The 22,648-nt window shown below is 47.9% G+C and overlaps 1 protein-coding gene across 1 annotated transcript in view; it reads right to left on the bottom strand.

Moving 5' to 3' along the window:
- Positions 1-22,648, bottom strand: part of DIAPH1 (diaphanous related formin 1) — a 133,880-nt gene that overhangs the window by 40,868 nt on the left and 70,364 nt on the right. The window contains exons 16-18 of the mRNA XM_048516120.1: positions 21,512-22,147; positions 18,534-18,651; positions 14,843-14,848 (exon numbers count right to left, since the gene is read on the bottom strand). Coding sequence (XP_048372077.1) covers positions 14,843-14,848; positions 18,534-18,651; positions 21,512-22,147 — 760 coding nt within the window. The remainder of the gene's footprint in view (positions 1-14,842; positions 14,849-18,533; positions 18,652-21,511; positions 22,148-22,648) is intronic.

The raw sequence follows: 22,648 nt of genomic DNA, 5'->3' as shown, positions 1-22,648 counted from the left end.
GATAAGCCTCCACAGCTCAGGCGGCAGAGCTGGGAACCAAACCTGGTTCCTCCGGATTAGATACACGAGCTCTTCACCTCCTACGCCACCGCTGCACTTCTGCTTGGGAAACTGACGCGCCGGATCCAACCGCTTGTTCGGAGGCTAACCTGGTCGCCTCTGCAACAAATGGGATTCTGCCAGCAAGCCACGGCTTCCAGAAACAGCCGGCGGGCATTTTCCCAGCACAGACCGGGTGACTAAGTGCCGGGAAAGCGCAGCTTGCAGATCTGGGTGGTTCCACCCCGCCCTCTCGCAGTTTCAAACGGTTGCCAACACCGCAGGGCACGAGGGAAGCAAACGGGTGCAGATCTGTGGGAGCCTTAAAGGGGAAAAAAAGAAAAAGAAAAGAAAGGCCCTGCTGGGAAGGACAGAAGTGCCAGGAGGGTTAAGGGAACAGGACAGCAATGAAGAATTTAGGATGCCCATAGAAATGGGGGTCTGCGGAGTATCAGTGCACAGGGGCAGGAAGGGGTAAGGATCCATTGCAAAGCCAGGGAGGGTACATTCCAGCACTGCACAGAGATACTAAAAGGTGTCTGAGGGGTGTTGTTGTTTCTCTAAAAGGGAGCTGTCTAGGATCCGCCTGCTGCTGTTGCCAGGTGCAAACATCAAAGGGGTTGCATGCGTGCCCCCGGGCAGGTGAGGCCTCCTGGGCCAGGCCAGGAGCAGATGGCAAACCCCCGCGATTGTCCTTTACACCAAGGTTTTTCTTTGCAATGCACCCTGCACAAAAAGCCGACAAATCTCCCGTGTGACACCGAGAGAGAGAAAAACAAAGGGCCCCAGAACTGCGATCTCTTGTGTTGGGAGCAACAGATGGAGACGGCAATAGGCAATGGCAGCCGAACAAAAGCCGGGATTGGTGGGAAAGGAACACCCTGGATTTTCCTGCCTTTGTTTCCAAGAAATGAGGCCAGCAGGAAGGGAGGGGGGAGGGAGGGGGGAGGAAATGGGGAGGGGGGGAAGGAGTGAGCCACCGCCTCGATGACACAATGTCAGCCGACTGCCTCCTCCAATCGGGCGGCTCGGACGTCACTGCCGGGAAACCGAGCCAACGCAGCTCAACTGCGCACATCTGGCGGATGGAAAGAGCACTGCAGGCGACTGAAGGAAGGCACAAAATCAGAGCAGAAAAGGCCTTTTCCTTCCAATAAAAGAAGGGTTTCTCTTTTGAGTGATGCCCCATAGATGTGAGAGAGGCCCAGGAACGTGGAGCAAAGCGGGCCCTCGTGGGGAGGACTCACTACGGATACTTATGAGCCCCACACAAAAATTGGTGTGCAGAAGGGCAGATGGCAATCATAGCGAATCACTGCTGGGGGTAAAGGGAAGACTTTAGGAAACTTTCAATCCCCCCTTCCCCTGCAATATATCTGTATGAAGCGGGGAGGATTATCCCACAACAGTGGTGGCGAACCTATGGCACTCCAGATACCATGGACTGCGGTTTATCAGTTTCTGCCAGCATGGCCAATCGGGCTGGGCTGGAAGGGGCTGATGGGAATTGCAGTCCATGAACATCTGGAGTGCCATAGGTTCGCCACCACAGTCCTACAATATGGTGGCGGGCACATTTGTGTCAGGGTATGCAAGGATGCACATATCCATAAAAATAACAATACCTATGCAGCGATTGTTGCCCACCTGGAGCTGAGGTGCCCAACCAGGCTGGCACGTGGCTCTAACTGCGCAGGGATTATCACTGCACTGAGCTTCTTCGGAGAACCCGTTTGCCACACCAGCAAACGAACCAGGTGCCACAACTACGCATGCACGTTTCCAGGATCATTTCACCACATGTACACCCTCCACGGTGCCACCATCGGTCACGGCTCTGCTTGCTGGACAATTCCTGAGCCACCCTTTCCCGACGGGGCCGTTTTAAGTGTGCTCCTGAAAGGCCCGGGGGACGAATGAGCCCGACATTTCGAAACAGGTAATCTGTCTCATTGGGTACCTGCCCTGTGGATGATAAAGGTTTCCAACATTGCGTGCGCACGTGTATGTACATCCCTCCCTTGCCCACAATTCTGTGAATTTAAAATCGTTATTAGATCGTTTTACTGCTATTATCATATTTGATATTGATGTACACCGCCCTGAGCCCTCCAGGAGAGGGAGGTCTAAAATAGAATGAATGAATGAATGAATGAATGAATGAATGAATGAATGAATGAATGAATGAATGAATGAATGAATGAATGAATGAATGAAAATATCGGGTCCACAGTGATCATCACAAAAAGCCAATATGGAGTGTGAGAGTCTGCATCCACCCCCTGCTCTTTAAAACCCAGTGCCAAAACTTCTGAGATGAAAAAAGGCTTTTGGCAACAATTCCAACTTGGTCTGGAAGCTGAGAATGATAGAGTGGAGGGCCCCTTCTCTGGATATACTAAAAGGCTGCCGAGATGTTAGAAAAGAATACTAACAAATCCACAGTCCAAATCGTATTTCTACCAGCTGCTCTAAAAGTCATATCTGGGCATCAGTGTGGCCGTCTGAAACTTGTTTCCCTCCGTGTTGCAATTTGGGGAGAAAAGGCAGCAATTCAAAAAATATGTGTTTCTGGGCATTTGAGATTGGAAGAGGGGTCTGACTTGCTGAATCAAACAGACAGCCAGAATCAGGCAGGCAAAACATAAAGAATGTCTGCCCTCTACTGATCAAACGCAGAACTGCACCTTACCTTTCACAATACAAGGTATATAAACAGTCTGTTCTTTCTAGCAAACTTTTCTGACCACAACTTGCTCTATTTTTTTGACTAGTTCTTATTAAGTGCATCAAGAGAAACAGAAGGAAAGAGACACATGTCTGCACTGTGCAAACAGGGTGTCGGCACAGTCCGAGACCCGTCAGACTAAGCCTTCGGGTGTCTTACAGACATGACTTTGCAGCTACCTCTCCGCATGTGTTTTAAGATGGTTTAGAGGGGAAAGAGGAGCCGCGTGGCGTAGTGGTTAAGTGCTTGCACTGCCACTCACACGGTCAGGAGTTCAAGCCCCCTGTGGGTCAGATATTCTGGCAGCTGGCTCATGGTCAACTTAGCCATCCAACCATTTCTTGGTCGGTAAATGAGTACCTAGCTCATAGCTAGGGGGTAAAGAATAGCCGGGGAAAGCAATGGCAAACTACCCCACAAAAACGGCTTGCCTATGAAATCACTGCTTGCAGTGGTACCCCAGGGTCAGACATGACTGAAGGGGAAACTTTACCTTTTTTTTTTAGCGAGGAAAGACAAAACACCTTCCCAGTGCAGCGAAACCCTGTCTACTCCATAACCCTTCCCAGTTGCCATTCCTAACATTCTGCGGTCTTATTAACTTCCTGACAGTAAGGGCTGTCCGACAGTGGAATGCACTACCTGGGAGTGTGGTGAAGTCTCCATCTTTGGAGGTTCTTAAAGAGAGGCTGGGTGGCCATCTGTCAGGAGTGCTTTGACTGTGTTCCTGCATTGCAGGAGGTTGGACTTGATGGCCCTTGGGGTCTCTTCCAACTAGGATTGTATGATTCTTTACAGTTTGATGAGAACTGGAACCTGCAGCCAAAGGCCCATGAGCCTCTCTGGAGGTCCAAGCTGGCCCTCAAAGGCCCCCGGGCAAATCGGAGCTCTTCAGAGCCGCCAACATTCGACCCTTTCAGTTTCTCCCGCCTCTTGTTCTGCACCAGGGGTCTTCAAACTATGGCCCTCCAGATGTCCATGGCCATGCTGGCAGGGGCTGATGGAAATTGTAGTCCATGAACATCTGGAGGGCCATAGTTTGAAGACCCCTGCTCTGCACTCAGCTTAGCGGCAAGGAAAAGGGAACCTTTAGCTGCCAAGGGTGATACATCGCGTTTTCCCCATAACTACCGTATGTTGACTTATTTCGATATCTATACGCCACTTCTCATCTCACCCCCAGACCCAAAGTGGCCTACAACATTGTCTTCCCTCTTCTGTTTGAGCCTCATAACAACAGCCCTATGAGACGGGTTAGACCAGGGGTCTGCAGCCTGTGGCTCTCCAGATGTTCATGGAGTACAATTCCCATCAGCCCCTGCCAGCATGGCCAATTGGCCATGGTGGCAGGGGCTGATGAGAATTGGACTCCATGAACATCTGGAGAGCCGCAGGTTGCAGACCCCTGGGTTAGGCCAAGGATGTGTATGTGAGACAGGTTAGGCCAAGGATGCGCTAGATCAACCAGTGAACTTGCACGGCTGAGTGGAGATCCACCACAGAAACCGCCACACCCCACTAATTTCCAGCCCCACCGCTCTAACCTATTTTATATCTACTTCTGCCACCTATGGAGTTATCCAAGGAGTCTAAACACAGCCACAGAGGAAAGAAGAGTCAATGAAAATATATAACCTGAGCATAGAGATGTGGCCCCATTTGAATGGTGCAAAAGAAGGAGTGTTTGAATTTATACCCTGCTTTTCTCTATCTTCCGGGAGATTCAAAGGGGCTTACAAACTCCTTTCCCTTCCTCGCCCACAACGGACACCTTGTGAAGCGAGAGTTCGGAGAGAACTGTGACTTGTCCAAGTTCACCTGGAACTTTATCTGATGAGAGAACTGTGATCAATTTTGCTAGCTGATGTTAACCCATTTGATCCTCTTTGATCTGAGATTGCAAATGCCTTAACAGACCAGGTGCTTGGGAGCAACAGCCGCAGAAGGCCATTGCTTTCACCTCCTGCATGTGAGCTCCCAAAGGCACCTGGCGGGCCACTGCGAGTAGCAGAGAGCTGGACTAGATGGACTCTGGTCTGATCCAGCTGGCTTGTTCTTATGTTCTTATGTTAATAATAGATGGTAGATTTCTCTCTTTAGGTTTAAGATCGAGAGATCAACAGTGTAAGCCAAGATGATTTTTTATTCTTTTATGCCAATAAAGGCAAATGAATGAACGAACGAACAAACGAACAAACGAAACTAGAGACTTAGGGTGAAGTGGAGTGTTTCATCCCTTACATCACTTTTCCATCTCAGACAGTGCTGTCGGGTGACTTTCACTCCCCACCACAAGACATAGCCGGGAAGGAATAATCATTTCATACCTGCCCAAAGTTACAGGGGGAGATTGCCCACCCATAGTAGCTGGTCAAGTATTAGCAATATAAAGATGCCGAGCTTTATTCTTCTGTTTTCAGCAGAATCCAAAAGCAGCATCAGGATCTCGAACCCATGCCTGGATCCCACTATGGGCTGAATGAAGTCTCACAGACACGCTCAAGCCAGAGAGCAAATGCTTATATGTACAGAGGGCTCCTGTGACCAGCAACACACAGTGTGGCCCCTGCATAACGCCCTGGCAAGCAGGCAAGTGGCCATATTTGGCATTAGCTACTCTTTCTGGGACAGTCCCTGAAAGCTGTTCAGGAATTACAGCAAAGATGCCACAAAACAACTTGGGCTGATGTAAGAGGCAGAGAACACATTCGCTCAGACGCCTGTTGTTTTGCCTCCTGACCATTTCGGGCGTTTTGGTGGCCTCTACATGCTTAGATCTAGCATTTCTCCAGCACCACCCCTAATAGAGATGGACAGTGACACTGTCCTGCCACGGGAAGATGCAGACTTGCTGGTATGTTCAACAACAGCTTTTTTTTCCTTTAGAGAGCCAGCGTGGTGTAGTGGTTAAGAGCAGGTGGTTTCTAGCCTGGAGAACCAGGTTTGATTCCCCACTCCTCCGCCTGAGTGGCAGAGGCTTATCTGAGGAACCAGATGTGTTTCCGCACTCTACATTCCTGCTGGGTGACCTTGGGCTAGTCACAGTTCTCTCAGAACTCTCTCAGCCCCACCTACCTCACAAGGTGTGTGTTGTGGGGAGAGGAAGGGAAAGGAGCTTGTAAGCCACCTTGAGTCTCCTTACAGGAAAGAAAGGCGAGGTATAAATCCAAACTCTTCTTCTCCTTAACCACTTCTAGTTTAAGGAGCCACTTCTAGTTTAAGGAGAAATTTAAGTGTCTGGGTGTTTACCCACCTGCATATGGAAAAACAGAGTTTGAGAAGAAGTTAGCAAAATTTTCTGGGGTGAGGATTTAGTCTCTATATGGCCATGATGATGAACCTATGACACTCCAGATGTTCATGGACTACAATTCCCATCATCCCCTGCCAGCATGGCCAATTGGCCATACGTTTGCCACCACTGCTATATGGGAAAGGGGTTTTAAGACAGAAGTGGACCAAACCCTGTGGCTGCAGGAAATTAGTCCAAGAAAAGTTGGACCTCATGATCTGACTTCACTTATGAAATGTTCCCAAGCCTTTTTAGGACGTTTTTCTTTTGTTCCCGTTTCACAGCTCACCCCCATGTCTGACACCATCTGACATTGATATGGTTCCTGATTTAATACTGGGGTATTGTGTTGGTTTTTACTGTGTTTTAACGTTACGTTTTTACTGTGGTTGTTCACCGCTCTGAGCCCTTCGGGGAAGGGCGCTCTATAAATTTAATAAATAAAAATAAATAAATAAAATAAACAGAATGCAAACAAGAAGGGTCTGAATTATTGCATAGATGAAATCTAAATTGGTTAAACCTGTGTCTTCTCAACAGTCAGGAAAACAACAGAAAATTGTATATCACGATCTTGAGATCTTCTATAACACAGGTGTCAAACTCGTGGCCCTCCAGATGTTATGGTCTACAGTTCCCATAATCCCCTGCCATCATCATGATGATACCATTATGATACCAAATTATGTAGGGTGGTGAGAACCACAAAGGATTGCGAAGAGCTCCAAGCGGACCTTGATAAATTAGGTGAGTGGACTAAGAAATGGCAAATGCAGTTCAATGTAGCTAAATGTAAAGTGATGCACATAGGGGCAAAAAATCCAAACTTCACATACACGCTACAGGGGTCAGTGCTATCAGTCACAGACCAGGAAAGGGATTTGGGAGTCTTAGTTGATAGTTCCATGGGAATGTCAACTCAATGCATGGCAGCTGTGAAAAAGGCAAACTCTATGCTGGGGATAATTAGGAAAGGAGTTGATAATAAAACTGCAAGGATTGTCATGCCCTTATATAAAGCAGTGGTGCTAATCGCGACTCTGTGGAGAGTACTTGTGTTCAGTTCCCTGGTCGCCGCGAGGATCTCAAAAAAAAAGGATATCGAAGAGATAGAAAAAGTGCAGAGAGGGGCAACGAGGATGATTGAAGGATTGGAGCACCTTCCTTATGAGGAGAGGCTGCAGCGTTTGGGACTCTTTAGTTTGGAGAGGAGACGTCTGAGGGGGGATATGGATTGGGAAGTCTATAAAATTTTGCATGGGGTAGAAAATGTTGACAGAGAGAAATTTTTCTCTCTTTATAACAATAATAGAACCAGGGGGCATTCATTGAAAATGCTGGGGGGAAGAATTAGGACTAATAAAAGGAAACACTTCTTCACACAACATGTGATTGGTGTTTGGAATATGCTGCCACAGGAGGTGGTGATGGCCACTAACCTGGATAGCTTTAAAAAGGGCTTGGACAGATTTATGAAGGAGAAGTCAATCTATGGCTACCAATCTTGATCCTCCTTGATCTCAGATTGCAAATGCCTTAGCAGACCAGGTGCTCAGGAGCAGCAGCAGCAGAAGGCCATTGCTTTCACCTCCTGCATGTGAGCTCCCAAAGGCACCTGGTGGGTCACTGCGAGTAGCAGAATGCTGGACTAGATGGACTCTGGTCTGATCCAGCAGGCTAGTTCTTATGTTCTTATGTAGTCCATAACATCTGGAGGGCCACGAGTTTGACACCTGTGTTCTATAAGGATAGTAAATCCCTCAGAACTAAGCAAGTTTAAAAGGGAGGAGTTAGATTACGTCAATGAGAATGTATGTCCACAATTAAGTAAAAAATCTCTTCATCAGGAGAGGGTCTGTTTTCAGGAAACATCCGCTTTTCCACATGGAAGTGAATATATAGCTTTAGCTGAATCTTCTGATACTTAAGAGAGAGGGAAAATCATCAACAGAGAAGCGGGACAGATCAAAAAGGAAATACAGGGACAGGATCTTGAAGCCAGAGTAGAACTTCTTCTCAGGAAAGGAAGAAGAAAAAGAAGAAGGGTTTGGATTTATATCCCACCTTTCTCTCCTGTAAGGAGGCTCAAAGTGGCTTACAAGCTCCTTTCCCTTCCTCTCCCTACAACAGACACCTGGGGAGGTAGGTGGGACTGAAAGAGTTCCAAAGAGCTGTGACTGGCCCAAGACCACCCAGCAGGAATGTAGGAGTGCGGAAACACACCTGGTTTACCAGAGAAGCCTCTGCCACTCAGGCAGAGAATCAAACCCAGTTCTCCAGATTAGAATCCACCTACTCTTAACCACTACACCACGGAGGCAGAAGGACCCCCACGTCAAGCCACAGCAGCCAAAAATGTACATGGGGATCACCACACATTTACTGTAGGGCAGATCACATGCTGACTGGGGCAAAAAGAAAAGGGAGACTCGGGAGATGGGGATTATAATTTCAAAACATTAGGAAAAACAGCTGCTGCATGACTTTCTTTTTTCTGCCAGCAGGTGGCAGCCAAACCTCATAAATGAGAGGGTCTGATTGATTATTGACAAATTATAGGAAAGTTTTCCGTGGCATTTAACCATTGAGCCTTTTGAAAGTTTGCGAACCTCTGCGATAGCACATCTAATTGGATGTTACTGATATGCAGGCTTTGAATGCAATGTCAGCCTGCTTCAGGTATGTAGATTATTTCTATCATTTGGTCTTCGTTTGGTAATTTTTTGTAATTTCAGGAGTTCTATTTTGCATTTTTTACAGAAGCAAATGTTAAGATTGATCTGTCGCTCCTTGAGATGTATGCTTTTACAAGTCTAAACACACTTCTGGTAACAATCAAATTTCATAGGCACAAAGTCCATCTAGACTCTTAAGTAGCCAAAAATCATCACACAGCTTTTATCCTGCGTCTTTATTCTTAATGTTTTAAAATACATACTTGGACTGGCATGAGATTCTCATCATTCTAATTGTTTCATTTATGGATATGTGGGCATAATATGATGTAAATAGACCACCGAAGAAAGATGATACAAGTTTAGATCATCAACTTCTTGCTTTAAGGCCTTATAAGAACATAAGAACTAGCCTGCTGGATCAGACCAGAGTCCATCTAGTCCAGCACTCTGCTACTCGCAGTGGCCCACCAGGTGCCTTTGGGACTCACAGGCAGGATGTGAAAGCAATGGCCTTCTGCTGCTGCTGCTGCTCCCGAGCACGTGGTCTGCGAAGGCATTTGCAATCTGAGTCCAAGGAGGATCAAGATTGGTAGCCACAGATCGACTTCTCCTCCATAAATCTGTCCAAACCCTTTTTAAAGCTATCCAGGTTAGTGGCCATCACCACCTCCTGTGGCAGCATATTCCAAACACCAATCACATGTTGTGTGAAGAAGTGTTTCCTTTTATTAGTCCTAATTCTTCCCCCCCAGCATTTTCAATGAACACCCCCTGGTTCTAGTATTGTGAGAAAATGAGAAAAAATTCTCTCTGTCAACAGAGAGATATACATAGATATAGATAGATATAAGTGTATCGGTCTATATAATATATATTTCAAAATATCTCTATATCTCTATTATCTATCTCTATAAATGCACACGCACTTTGTAATAAAATATTTCATTGTTTAAATGGATTTTTATTTCACTCAACCTTTTGGGCGCCCAATCCCTATTGCAGATACCTAAGAAGGTATCTGAGCAGTTTCTATTTGGCATGCTAGGGGCCATCAACTATTAATCAGCGTCTCGCATTTCCAGGTTGCAGAATGGATGACGGTACTCCCCCCGCCAGCCTCTCCCACCCCTCCACCCCCTGCACATTGGGTGAAGGAGTAGGATTTGCCTCTCCGTCTTGCTCTGAAGCAACTGGGGTCCCTTCCCCTTCTGTGAGATGCAGAGAGCTAGCAAGAGGGTCTTGCATCATGCTTGGACCGGGAAAGGAATTGCCGGGATTCAGGGCTGGCAACAGCAGACCCAGGTCCAAATCTGAGAACAACCATTACTCCCATTTACAGGGAATGATCCATTTGAACCTACCTGGAAACAATCTCAATAACTACAAAAAGCCAGGACTATAAAGAAGAAGAGGAGAATAAGAGTTTTGGATTTATATTCCCCCTTTCTCTCCTGTAGAAGACTCAGAGGGGCTTACAAACTCCTTGCCCTTCCCCCCACACAATAAACACCCTGTGAGGTAGGTGGGGCTGAGAGAGCTCCATAAAGCTGTGACTGGCGCAAGGTCACCCAGCTGCCGTGTGTGGGAACGCACAGGCTAATCTGAATTCCCCAGAGAAGCCTCCACAGATCAGGCAGCAAAGCGGGGGAATCAAACCCGGTTCCTCCAGTTTAGAATGCACCTGCTCTTAACCACTACGCCACTGCTGCTCCTAGCGATTGCTAGGCAGCCGCGACCTTTCCACATTCATGAGCCACCAGAGAGGGAAAGAGAGAGGGAGAGCAAGATTAAAATGATGTCCCCAGAACCTTTGACTTGCAGGACTGGAAGCGTCTGGCACAGAAGGGGTTTTTGGACCACCACGCAACTGCTGTTCGATCAGTTCCGTAAACATGACGGCTTCCAGATCACACAACGCTCCGGAAAAGCTCAATGCTGACGTGCAGCTCTGCGTTTGGCTAGACCTGGTTTTGTTATTGTTCCAGTCCCCGGATTTCTGACTGGGGAAATCTGCAGAGGCCAGGAAGTGCTTAGGCGTGGGAAGAAGAGCCAAACAGCTCCCTCTTTGCTTCTGCCTCCATCGATACGTAGCAGCTCTCAAAAAGGCCCTGCGGAGCATTGTGGTGACGCCCTCAGCCATGGACTGACACAGCCCAGGAAGAAGTAGCAGCAGAGTTGGGGAGTTGGGGAGCATTCGTTGCTGAGGGGTAGCGGATCAGGGTTGGAAGAGCACAGAACTTATCAGTGACTGGTCTCTTGTCTCACGTTGCCCATGGCAGCGGCGAAGCCACAGACCAGAACTACAGAAATTACCCACGGCAAAGTAGCCCATATGGCTGGAAAAGCTGCGCCAAGATTACAGTCTAGCGTGCTTACCCTGCCATCTGCCCCGTGAATAATTCACTGATGCCTGGGAAACGGATGAAAGCTCCTCGCTCGGACTAAAAACAGCCACCCGCACACTTGGAAAGTGCCAGCAGGGATATCGGTAACTCAAGGATCCCATGTTGCAATCAGCCTTCCAACTGACCTTGTGCAAGGAGAACAGCAGAAGGGCACAGTCCCCGGAGCAGCAGCGGCGTAGTGGTTAAGAGCAGGTACGCTCTAATCTGGAGAACTGGGTTTGAGTCGCCGCTCTGCCGCTTGAGCCGTGGAGGCTTACCTGGGGAACTAGATTAGCCTGTGCACTCTAATATACACCAGCTGGGTGACCTTGGACTAGTCACAGCTCTATGGAGCTCTCTCAGACCCACCCACCTCACAGGGTGTTTGTTGTGGGGGAGGGGGAGGGAAAGGAGATTGTAAACCCCTTTGAGTCTCCTACAGGAGAGAAAGGGGGGTACAAATCCAAACTACTACTCCTCCCCCTCTGAAGGACATGCTTTGGTTCCATACCCTCCTTTGCAGGGGCATCAATAAATGTTGGGACGAGGGTGTTCCTCTCAGAAAGATGGCACAGTCACAGAAGAACATACGGCTGATGGGCCCATCTGAGGCCCGATTGCAACCAGGGCCGTCCAGGCTCTGCCTCCATATAACCCCATTAAAATGAGATTAAGGGCAAGCATGTAATTTTAATTGAAAGCCTATTAAAAATTCAAGGCTGCCCTCGGCCAGCTCAGATTAAGGAGCAGTTCTAGCACAAGAACAAAAACAATGCAAGCCATTTGTGCGTGCCCCTTCAGTGCCCACTGGGATGTTTTGTGTGGAACTCCCATAGTTCCTGGAGGAATCCCATGCAATTCATCAATAGCTACCATCTTCTTGCCAAATTATGGCTGACCAAAGATATGTTCCATTCCCATGTCTCCCCAGGAGGAATCTAGCATTTGACACCCATGGAGATATACTGCGTCCTGGTTCTCTACCAACCGCACCAGGTAAGGTATAGAGAGATGATTTGGATGGGGAGGCAGACAGGGGAGCAGTCCACTAAGGTCACATATCCTGGCCACAGTTGCCTCCCAATTAGCACATGGAAAACACTGAGCTTTTCTGAGTCTTCTTGAAGAAGCAAGCTTGATATCACTGCTCATCGCAAGTGGCAATATCGAGTATCTCTAAGACGGTATTTCTAATATTGCATTTTGCATACTCTAGGTCCGTGGTGGTGAACCTTTGGCACTCCAGATGTTATGGACTACAATTCCCATCAGCCCCTTCCAACATGGCCAATTGGCCATGCTGGCAGGGGCTGATGGGAATTGTAGTCCATAACATCTGAAGTGCCAAAGGTTCGCCACCACTGCTCTAGGTTATGTTTGTAATTCATGTCAGACAGAACCAAAAAGGGCCCTTGGTTGTTCACTGATTATCCTGGAAAAAGAGGAGTCCAAGGACTCACCAAAAAAAGGAGGAATCACATCCTCCCCATTGGTACCCTCTCCCCAGAACTGATTTCTTCTTCCGGTAGCCCCCACAGCCTCTCCTATGTCTTGCTGCCTCCTTTCCCATGTAGCTTTTTCAGTCTGTGACCTCATCCATCCAATCAGCAGGCCTGAACACAGGCAAGGAAGCCTCAGAAACGGTGTGTTAGGATTGCCTTAAAAGACATTCCTTCTACAATTCTGAGGGTTTTTTCAATGTCCCCCTATATAGATATACTTGCATTATATACAAGTTTTTATATACAAGTTTAAGAATGTTTTCCCTACAAATTTAAGAATGTTTTCCCTACAAAGTGGTGATGGCCACTAACCTGGATAGCTTTAAAAAGGGCTTGGACAGATTTATGGAGGAGAAGTTGATCTAGGGCTGTGGTGGCGAACCTTTGGCACTCCCAATGTTATGGACTACAATTCCCATCAGCCCCTTCCAGCATGGCCAATTGGCCATGCTGGCAGGGGCTGGTGGGAATTGTAGTCCATAACATCTGGAGTGCCAAAGGTTCGCCACCACTGATCTAGGGCTACCAATCTTGATCTCAGATTGCAAATGTCTTAGCAGACCAGGTGCTCGGGAGCAGCAGCAGCAGCAGGCCATTGCTTTCACATCCTGCTTGTGAGCTCCCAAAGGCACCTGGTGGGCCACTGCGAGTAGCAGAGTGCTGGACTAGATGGACTCTGGTCTGATCCAAGAGGCTTTTTCTTATGTTCTTAAATCTACAGGAACATCCCCTTCTCCATGCCTGTCCTCCCAGAGTGGATTTTTTGATCCACAGCTTGAAACCAAGTTCAGAATTGGATCTGTGATACTCTAGTTTTATATTCTGGATTTGGATCCTGGCCAAGTGATGTACTTTTCAGTCCTCAAAGGCTTTCGTCAATGCACAATCGATACATTTCAGCTGTCAAGAATAGCCTCCCTATTTATACATCACTACAGAACGGGCTCTTCAGCAGGTCCTATGACCTTGACGGTGGGTGGCCAAGGACTCCCAGGATATTGGGGACTGACTGTAATCAGCACCTTCTCTCTTACAAACTCCTCCTCCTCCCCTCCTCCTCCTCCTCCATCTCCTGTCCATAACCATTTTGTATAAAAGAAGAAGAGAAGAAGAGTTTGGATTTGTACCCCACTTTTCTCTCCTGTAAGGGGACTCAAGGGCGGTTACAAACTCCTTTCCCTTCCCCCCTCACAATCAACACCCTGTGAAGTAGGTGGGGCTGAGGGAGCTCGGAAGAACCGTGACTCGCCCAAGGTCACCCACCTGGTGTACGTGGGAGTTCACAAGCTAATCTAGTTCACCAGATAAGCTTCCGCTGCTTATCAAGTGGCAGAGCAGGGAATCAAACCCAGTTCTCCAGATTAGAGTGCACCTGCTCTTAACCACTACACCACGCCGGCTCTCAAGAGACTCAACTGTGTGAGCCCAGAATTAAGAATCCCTTTCCCGCCTCTAAGAGGTAATGAACCCCTTTCCCATCTCTAAGAGGTAATGGCACAGGGCAGAGCCAGGCAGCAAATTCAGGACTCCTGTGAATGAGTCTATTTTTTTTTTAATTTTAAAAAGAGCAAGCTCTTTCCGATGTCAAGAAAAATCCATCCACACCTGCTGGGGCTGCTGGCACTTTTGATTGGTCCCTTTACTGGTCCCTCCCTGCCTCTCCGTACTTAACGAAGCTTAGTGGTCCCAACTAGCTTAACCCCAAGTCCAGCGCTCCAAATTTGCAACAAAAAAATGGTAAACAGAAATAGGAAGAACACTGTGTGGCCCAAGATGAAATATGCCAACTGTTCCCATTGGCTGCTTTTCTGGTTGAATCAACTGGGGGTTCTAAAATGACATTCCAGAGTTCATTGAAAAAGATTTAAAAGTTAAGAGGTATTGGCTTCAGTCCCTATGTCAGAAGAGGGTGTTCGGCTCAGAAACGACATGTTTGAGGACTGCAGCTTTAACGAACACAAGTTAGGAGTTGCACTGTTACAAAGAACGGACTTACTGCTGTTTGTTTGATAAAAACTATGAAAAAATATAGGGGGGAGGGGAAAAAAGGGGAAAAATGTATTGTTTGAAAACGAATGAAGAAAAGCATTAATATAAAATGTCATATTCAAATGATACAATAAAAAAAATTTTTTTAAATGGAGTTGCACCATTTGCTAAAATTATGAACGGGAATAAAATGCACGGTTAAGAAGACATCGAACAATCTAAGTACTCACCTTTAGCTGCAATCAGCCACCATTGGGGGTGTTCGGTTCCATCAGAAGCGCAGTGATGAAAGAAAGGGAAAAAACAGACCGGAATGAGTACACTGCATCATATACTGCATGAATAGAGTCCCATTCACCTATCGTTCCCCACCCGCCAGCGTGCCTTCACTTCTCGCAAGTGGCAAAGAGAGGTTGGATTTAGAAGAAGAGTTTGGATTTATATCCCCCCTTTCTCTCCTGCAGGAGACTCAAAGGGGCTTACAATCTCCTTGCCCTTCTCCCCTCACAACAAACACCCTATGAGGTAGGTGGGGCTGAGAGAGCTCCAAGAAGCTGTGACTAGCCCAAGGTCACCCAGCTGGCGTGTGTGGGAGTGCACAGGCTAATCTGAATTCCCCAGATAAGCCTCCACAGCTCAGGCGGCAGAGCTGGGAATCAAACCCGGTTCCTCCAGATTAGATACATGAGCTCTTAACCTCCTACGCCACTGCTGCTCCCAAAGGATTCCAAAACACACGGCCCTATGCGTTGCCACCTGGAAGAAGTCTTAGCTTCCCTTTCCCGCCTCTCCATTATAAAGCAGTCCAGTCCTGGAGTCAGTTCAGACTCTAGGGATTAAAAGGAAAAAAGAGGGGAAATAAAATAACGCGTGGCAGGAATTATCCTCGGCGTGCCAACGTTTGTACCGCTACGTGGCACAGAGATGACTTCATCTTAACAAGGGGTATTGCAGAGATGGAGAAAGCAAAGAAAACACAAAGATAACTGACACAGAGCAGGCCTTTTCCAGCAGAAAGTAGCGTTACCAAAGCAGGCGAAGTGCAGCCGCAACAGGCTTGGCACAGCAAAGAAAAACACCACACCACGAACTGAATATTCTTCCAAGAAGACTTTATCTTAGGTGCAGATAATTTACAGTGTAGACATAAATCAGCAAACAAATGGACAGCATGCTCCGCAGCAACTCAAAATCCCCTAGACACACATGTACAGGCTCTACTTTTATACATCAGTTAGCCTATCACAGTAAAGGTCAGTGATCTGATTTGAACTGGTTCTGTACAATTACATCTGGTGCTTCTTCAAACAGTAGCTGTCATGTAGATCATTTTGATCTGTCTGCTCGCAACATGTATACCATTTAACTATATCCCCTGACATAACTGGAGTGTATTTTCCTCAGGATAAAAGGAATGTTTTAAATTTTAATTGAGGAGGAGGTTTGTGTACCCCACTTTTCTTTGCTGAAAGAGTCTCAAAGTGGTTTACAATCATCCCCCCCACACCACAGGAGAAAGAAGAGTCAAGAGATAATCTGTTCTTGTCCCTTTCTCTCACAGGTCTGAGCCTCGGAGCTGTCCAGTGCTGCTTCCTGACTGTAGGTTTCAAGCTCACCAAAGGCCTCCACATCATGTGCAGCTAAATCACATCTTTAACAGCAGCGACGTAGGAGGTTAAGAGCAGGTGCATTCTGATCTGGAGGAACCGGGTTCGATTCCCAGCTCTGCCGCCTGAGCTGTGGAGGCTTATCTGGGGAATTCAGATTAGCCTGTGCACTCCCACACACGCCAGCTGGGTCACCTTGGGCTAGTCACAGTTCCTCTGAGCTCTCTCAGCCCCACCTACCTCACAGAGTGTTTGTTGTGAGGGGGGAAGAGAAAGAAGAAGAAGAAGAAGAAGAAGAAGAAGAAGAAGAAGAAGAAGAAGAAGAAGAAGAAGAAGAAGAAGAAGAAGAAGAAGAAGAAGAAGAAGAAGAAGAAGAAGAAGAAGAAGAAGAAGAAGAAGAAGAAGAAGAAGAAGAAGAAGAAGAAGAAGAAGAAGAAGAAGAAGAAGAAGAAGAAGAAGAAGAAGAAGAAGAAGAAAGCTTGGATTTATATTCCCCCTTTCTCTCCTTGCAGGAGACCTCAAAGGCTTACAATCTCCTTGCCCTTCCCCCCTCACAACAAACACCCTGTGAGGTAGGTGGGGCTGAGAGAGCTCCGAGAAGCTGTGACTAGCCCAAGGTCACCCAGCTGGCGTGTGTGGGAGTGCACAGGCTAATCTGAATTCTCCAGATAAGCCTCCACAGCTCAGGCGGCAGAGCTGGGAATCAAACCCAGTTCCTCCAGATTAGATACACGAGCTCTTAACCTCCTACGCCACTGATTGTAAGCCCCTTTGAGTCTCCTTACAGGAGAGAAAGGGGGGATATAAATCCAAACTCTTCTTCTTTTTCTTCTGACATCAATTATGACATGCCTGCTTGCCAGGCTTTTAAAATCAGATTAGAAAGAACTGTGGGAACGATGACCACCAACTGATGTCTCCCATCAGAGCAAAAACTGAAACCTCCATGTCTGGAGGCAGCAGAGGTTTAGGAGCAAATGGGACGGCTGTCTCCTGCATGCCTGACTTGCAAGGTTTTGAGACATTTTTAGACAGCCACTACCCAAACCAAAAGTCCAAAACCACTTGGGAGTCGCCGCTGTGTAGTGCTTAAGAGCAGGTGGATTCTAATCTGGAGAACTGGGTTTGATTCCCCACTCACCCACCTGAGTGGCAGAGGCTTATCTAGTGAACCAGGTGTGTTTCCAACACTCCTACATTCCTGCTGGGTGACCTTGGGCCAGTCACAGTTCTCTCTAAACTCTCTCAGCCCCACCTACCTCACAAGGTGTCTGTTGTGGGGAGGGGAAGGGAAAAGAGCTTGTAATCCCCCTTGAGTCTCCTTACAGGAGAGAAAAGTGGGGCATAAATCCAAACTCTTCTTCTTCTAATAGAGTTAAATTAGCCCCATGGTGCAGAGTGGTAAGCTACAGCACTGCAGTCCATGCTCTGCTCACGACCTGAGTTCGATCCTGACGGAAGTCGGTTTCAGGTAGCTGGTTTGAGATTGACTCAGCCTTCCATCCTGCCAAGGTTGGTGAAATGAGTACCCAGCTTGCTTGGCAGGTAAAACAGAGAGAACTGGGGAAGGCAATGGCACACCACACAAACCTAGTCTTCCTAGCAAACGTTGGGATCTGATGTCACTCCATGGGTCAGTAATGACACGGTGCTTGCGCAGGGAACTACCTTTACCTTTACCAACAGAGCAAAGGTGCTTAGCTAGATTAGGGGTCTGCAACCTGTGGCTCTCCAGATGTTCGTGGACTACAATTCCCATCAGCCCCTGCCAGCATGGGAGTTGTAGTCCATGAACATCTGGAGAGCCACAGGTTGCAGACCCTTGAACTAGATCCGTGGTGGCAAACCTTTGGCACTCCAGTTGTTATGGACTATAATTCCCATCAGCCCCATGCCAGCATGGCCAATTGGCCATGATGGCAGGGGCTGATGGGAATTGCAGTCCATAACATCTGGAGTGCCAAAGGTTCGCCACCACTGAACTAGATGAATCTCTGGTCTGACCCACAAGGCAAGCCTTAGACATGTCTCCCAATGATCATTACTGCCTGAAGAGAAGCTGTATGTCAAACCCTTCAAAACCCATTTGAGGACGCTGCGAGCTGTTCTGACTCCCTGCCAAACATTCACCACGCATGTATGAACGTGGATGTCCCTGTAAAAATTCTAACCATTTATCAAGAAAACACTCAAGAAGCTTGCTGATTCCTGCCATGGTCAGTGGGGGTATTATGATGAAGCGCTCCAATGGGATGATTGTGGAAGGCAGCCCCCCAACCCACCCCGGATCCCCGCTCCCGAGCGCAGCGCTTACATTTGCTCTGCGCAACTGAGAAGGAGAGGGTCAGCTTGGCAAAGAGATCTTCGTTCTCAAAACGGTCCTCCTTGGCCTGGACCCAGAAACAGTCCTGGGAGAGCTCCTGAGCCGTAATCTATAAAGACACAAGACAAAAATCCACAACTTTTTATGATGCGCTTTTTAGGATACACATTTTTCTCAACACACCAAATAAAGGAACACCCCGTACACTTAAGCCCTGACCTGGATGGGGCCAGGGTAGCCTGATCTCCCCAGATCGTGCAAGCTAAGCAAAGTTGGCTCCGGTTAGTACCGTGTTTCCCCGAAAATAAGACAGTGTCTTATATTAATCTTGGCTCCCAAAGATACGCTATGTCTTATTTTCAGGGGATGCCTTATTTTTCTGTGTTCTGTTCGTCGGGCATGCTTCCAAACAAAAACTTTGCTACGTCTTACTTTTGGGGGATGCCTTATATTTCGCACTTCAGCAAAACCTCTACTACATCTTATTTTGGGGGGATGTCTTATATTCGGGGAAACAGGGTAGATATAGAGTACGTGGATGGGAGGGTACTTGGATAGGAGACCACCAAGGGTACTTGGATGGGAGACCACCAAGCAACACCAGGGTGGCGACGCAAAGGTAGGCAAAGGCAAACCACTCTTGCCTTGAAATCCTTACAGCAGGGGTGTCCAACTCTGGGGCTTCAGATGTTCATGGACTACAATTCCCATCAGCCCCTGCCTCTGCCTTACAGGGTTGAAAGTCTACTGTGATTTGACTAAAGCAGCACATTTTTTTTAAAAAACTAGAGGTTGGGTCCTCGCGCTTCTGTCCCGGTTACTCCCTGAAAAGCTGCTCTTTAGGGGCAAGCGACTCTCAGAAGGAGAACAGCATCTGGTGCTGGAGGTTTAGAGGAAAGTGGAAACCATCACCCCCACCCCACAACTGAATTCTTCTGCAAATTGAATTTTGCCACTTCCGCACCCCTCTTTCTGTGGACTCCTGCTTCATACCTGCTCCCAAGAGCCCCACAGGAGTCAGGAGCAGCCAGGGCATGGAGGGAGGGCCACTCACTCGTGGTTCATAAAATTCAACCCAAACCGTCATCCCGAATGCAAAGAGATTTGTCGTGGCAGAAGCTTTCGCAGAACAGAAGTATGGCAGGGGCACAAAAGGTCAGCCTCAGTTGGCAGCTACGGAGCTAAACTAGAATTCCCCAGTAAGTTTGATTCTGCCTTTTTTCTCTCCACACACAGCACAGCCAGAACGAGAGCGTCACCAATTATAGACATTAGGCACAGTCGCTGCTCTTTTTCTTGTGTGTATCTGAGCTCTGCATACTTAATGCTGCCTCTCAACAGGGCCATAAAGGCGTAAAAGAAATTTTTTTGCCGTATTAACGAATGCACAGAGATGCATGAACGTTCCCATTGAGAAGAAACCGTTCTGAATTTCACCACCCTCATGCTAGTTCACCGAGTCTTTTCGCATTTAAGGCACTACAGAAGTCTGCTTTCTGCAGCCATAGGCTAACAAAGCTACCTCTCCGGCACCTGTTACATTTTTTTAAGAATTCCTGTCAGGTGTTTCCAATTCCTTAACAGTGACAGGTTTTTTGCCTTCACTTCACCATTCTGGTACAGTGACTGTGAGGATGAGAGCGAATGTCTTCTAGCCTCCTAAAGCCATATCGCCAGGTGTGCAGCTTAACAGCTCGTCCTTACCTGGCCTGCTTCAGGAACTTAATAATGATCAGTTCTATCCCCATTGGATGCAAGAAGTAGATAAGAAATTGCACATCCTTGGTCTAGCAAAGGACGATGAATTGAGGCTTGGAAGAAGTGAATCCCTATCAATTATTCAGAAGTGTAAAACGACTAGACTACTTTAGCTCTACTACACAAGCTCTAAGAGTGTGCTCCACCCAGTTCTTTGGGATTCTCCCCCATACAAAAATTCCAGCTTACATTAGAAACCGAACAGTCCCTTGATATAGTAGAGCACTCATTCTCGCATAGCTGAATGCTGCCCTTTGGCAGCCTTACCAGGGGGGGATACCATAACCACAGAATCACAGAGTTGGAAGAGACCCCAAAGGCCATCTAGTCCAACCCCCTGCAATGCAGGAATCTGCCTTACCCAGACAGATTTTGTCAAGGCAACCTAAAAAAAGGCTGACTCCCATTTTGGAATGCCCTCAATGCAACTCTTATCATGACTCTCACAATACTAGAACCAGGAGGCGTACATTGAAAATGCTGGGGAGAAGAATTAGAACTAATAAAAGGAAACATTTCTTCACGCAACGCGTGATCGGTGTTTGGAATATGCTGCCACAGGAGGGGGTGATGGCCACTAATCTGGATAGCTTTAAAAAGGGCTTGGACAGATTTATGGAGGAGAAGTCGATCTACGGCTACCAATCTCGATCTCAGATTGCAAATGCCTTAGCAGACCAGGTGCTCAGGAGCAGCAGCAGCAGAAGGTCATTGCTTTCACATCCTGCATGTGAGCTCCCAAAGGCACCTGGTGGGCCACTGCGAGTAGCAGAGTGCTGGACTTGATGGACTCTAGTCTGATCCAGCAGGCTCTTCCTTATGTTCTTATGACTTCTGAATGGCCCCCATTTTAGCTAAGTTAGCTTTTGCCATAATGAAAGATAATACAGTCCCCTACTTGTTGGTGGATGGAGACCCAAGGTCTACGCTGGCAGAGGTTAAGTATCTCTCTGCCATATTTTCCTTACGGAAATAAAGGCTCCCGATCTACTGCTCCCAATCGTTAGATGAAAGGAGCCTGAGAATAAAGGAAAGGATGGGCCCGTCCTTACCACCACGACCACCCACTTAAGGCTAAACAACAAACATTCCCTGGCTAAGCTGAACGAGGGTGATTCTTTCAAGCCTGACAGGAGGACTGTCAGGAGAAGAGGAAGAGCAACTCCAAGCGGGACAGAAATAGCTAGTAAGCAATTAGCAGAATATGCCACCTTGGACCAATTGGTTCTCCGCAGCTGAACCTCTGGCTTATACATCCTCTTTGGCGCCAATCCAAACGGAAGAGCCGGAGCAGCAGGTACGCCCCCAAAGCCAAAAGGCAAGGGAGGAGGGGGCATCCCAGGACCACCAAAAGGAGGTGGTGGTGGCACTCCAGGACCACCGGGAAGAGGCGGCGGTGGCGGTGGCATTCCGGGCCCACCGGGAAGAGGCGGCGGTGGCGGCGGCATTCCGGGCCCACCGGGAAGAGGCGGCGGTGGCGGCGGCATTCCAGGCCCGCCAGGAAGAGGTGGCGGCGGCGGCGGCACTCCAATCGCTCCAGGAAGAGGCGGCGGTGGCGGTGGTACAAACCCAGATGCGCCGGGAAGAGGCGGAGGTGGCGGAGGTGGCACTCCAACTGTACCGGGAAGAGGCGGCGGCGGCGGCACACCAATTGCCCCAGGAAGAGGTGGGGGCGGTGGCACTACTGCCATTCCTGGCAAAGGTGGTGGTGGTGGCACTTGAGCTGAACCAGGTAGCGGAGGCGGAGGGGGAATGGCAGGCCCACCAGGTAGAGGCTGTGGCGGGAGACTGGCGATAGCCTCCATTTTCTTCTTAGCATCTTCAAGTTCTTTTTTGAGAATTGCAACCTAGACCCAAAAAGAGGTAGGCCAAGTTAAGGTTACAGTAAGGAATCCGATACCCCGACTAGCAAAAGAAACGACAGCCTGTCTAGCATCCGACCATCTCTGGACCTTTTGTTATTTCCTTCACTCTCCTCGGCACAGACACATTTTGCCGCGTTCGTTTCTAAAAGATGCACCTTTTCTATAATTTGATAATGTTCTTAAATGAGAAAATTATATCCACTAATTGTGGATCTGTGGGTCACGTTCAGTTTCGGAGGGAATAAATAGCTCAGTGCCATCTTCACCACAGGAGCAATGAGCCCTCCTCCCAATTGGGCGTGGATGTGCGGAAGAGGAAGGGCTGATTTATCATATTAATGCTGGAGGAATGCAGGAAAAAAAGCAAAAATATGGAAATACTTAAACAACCCTAAGTTGAGGTGGCTATTTACCAGAGCGAGAACCAACATGTTTCCACTAACCTTTTCCCCAGAGAGATTCACGGTACCTTTACAGCAAAAC

Source organism: Sphaerodactylus townsendi, linkage group LG14 (genome assembly GCF_021028975.2).
Source record: "Sphaerodactylus townsendi isolate TG3544 linkage group LG14, MPM_Stown_v2.3, whole genome shotgun sequence".
Taxonomy (NCBI): Eukaryota; Metazoa; Chordata; class Lepidosauria; order Squamata; family Sphaerodactylidae; genus Sphaerodactylus; species Sphaerodactylus townsendi.
The sequence above is the reverse complement of the archived record's forward strand: the minus strand, read 5'-3'. Positions and strand labels throughout refer to the sequence as shown.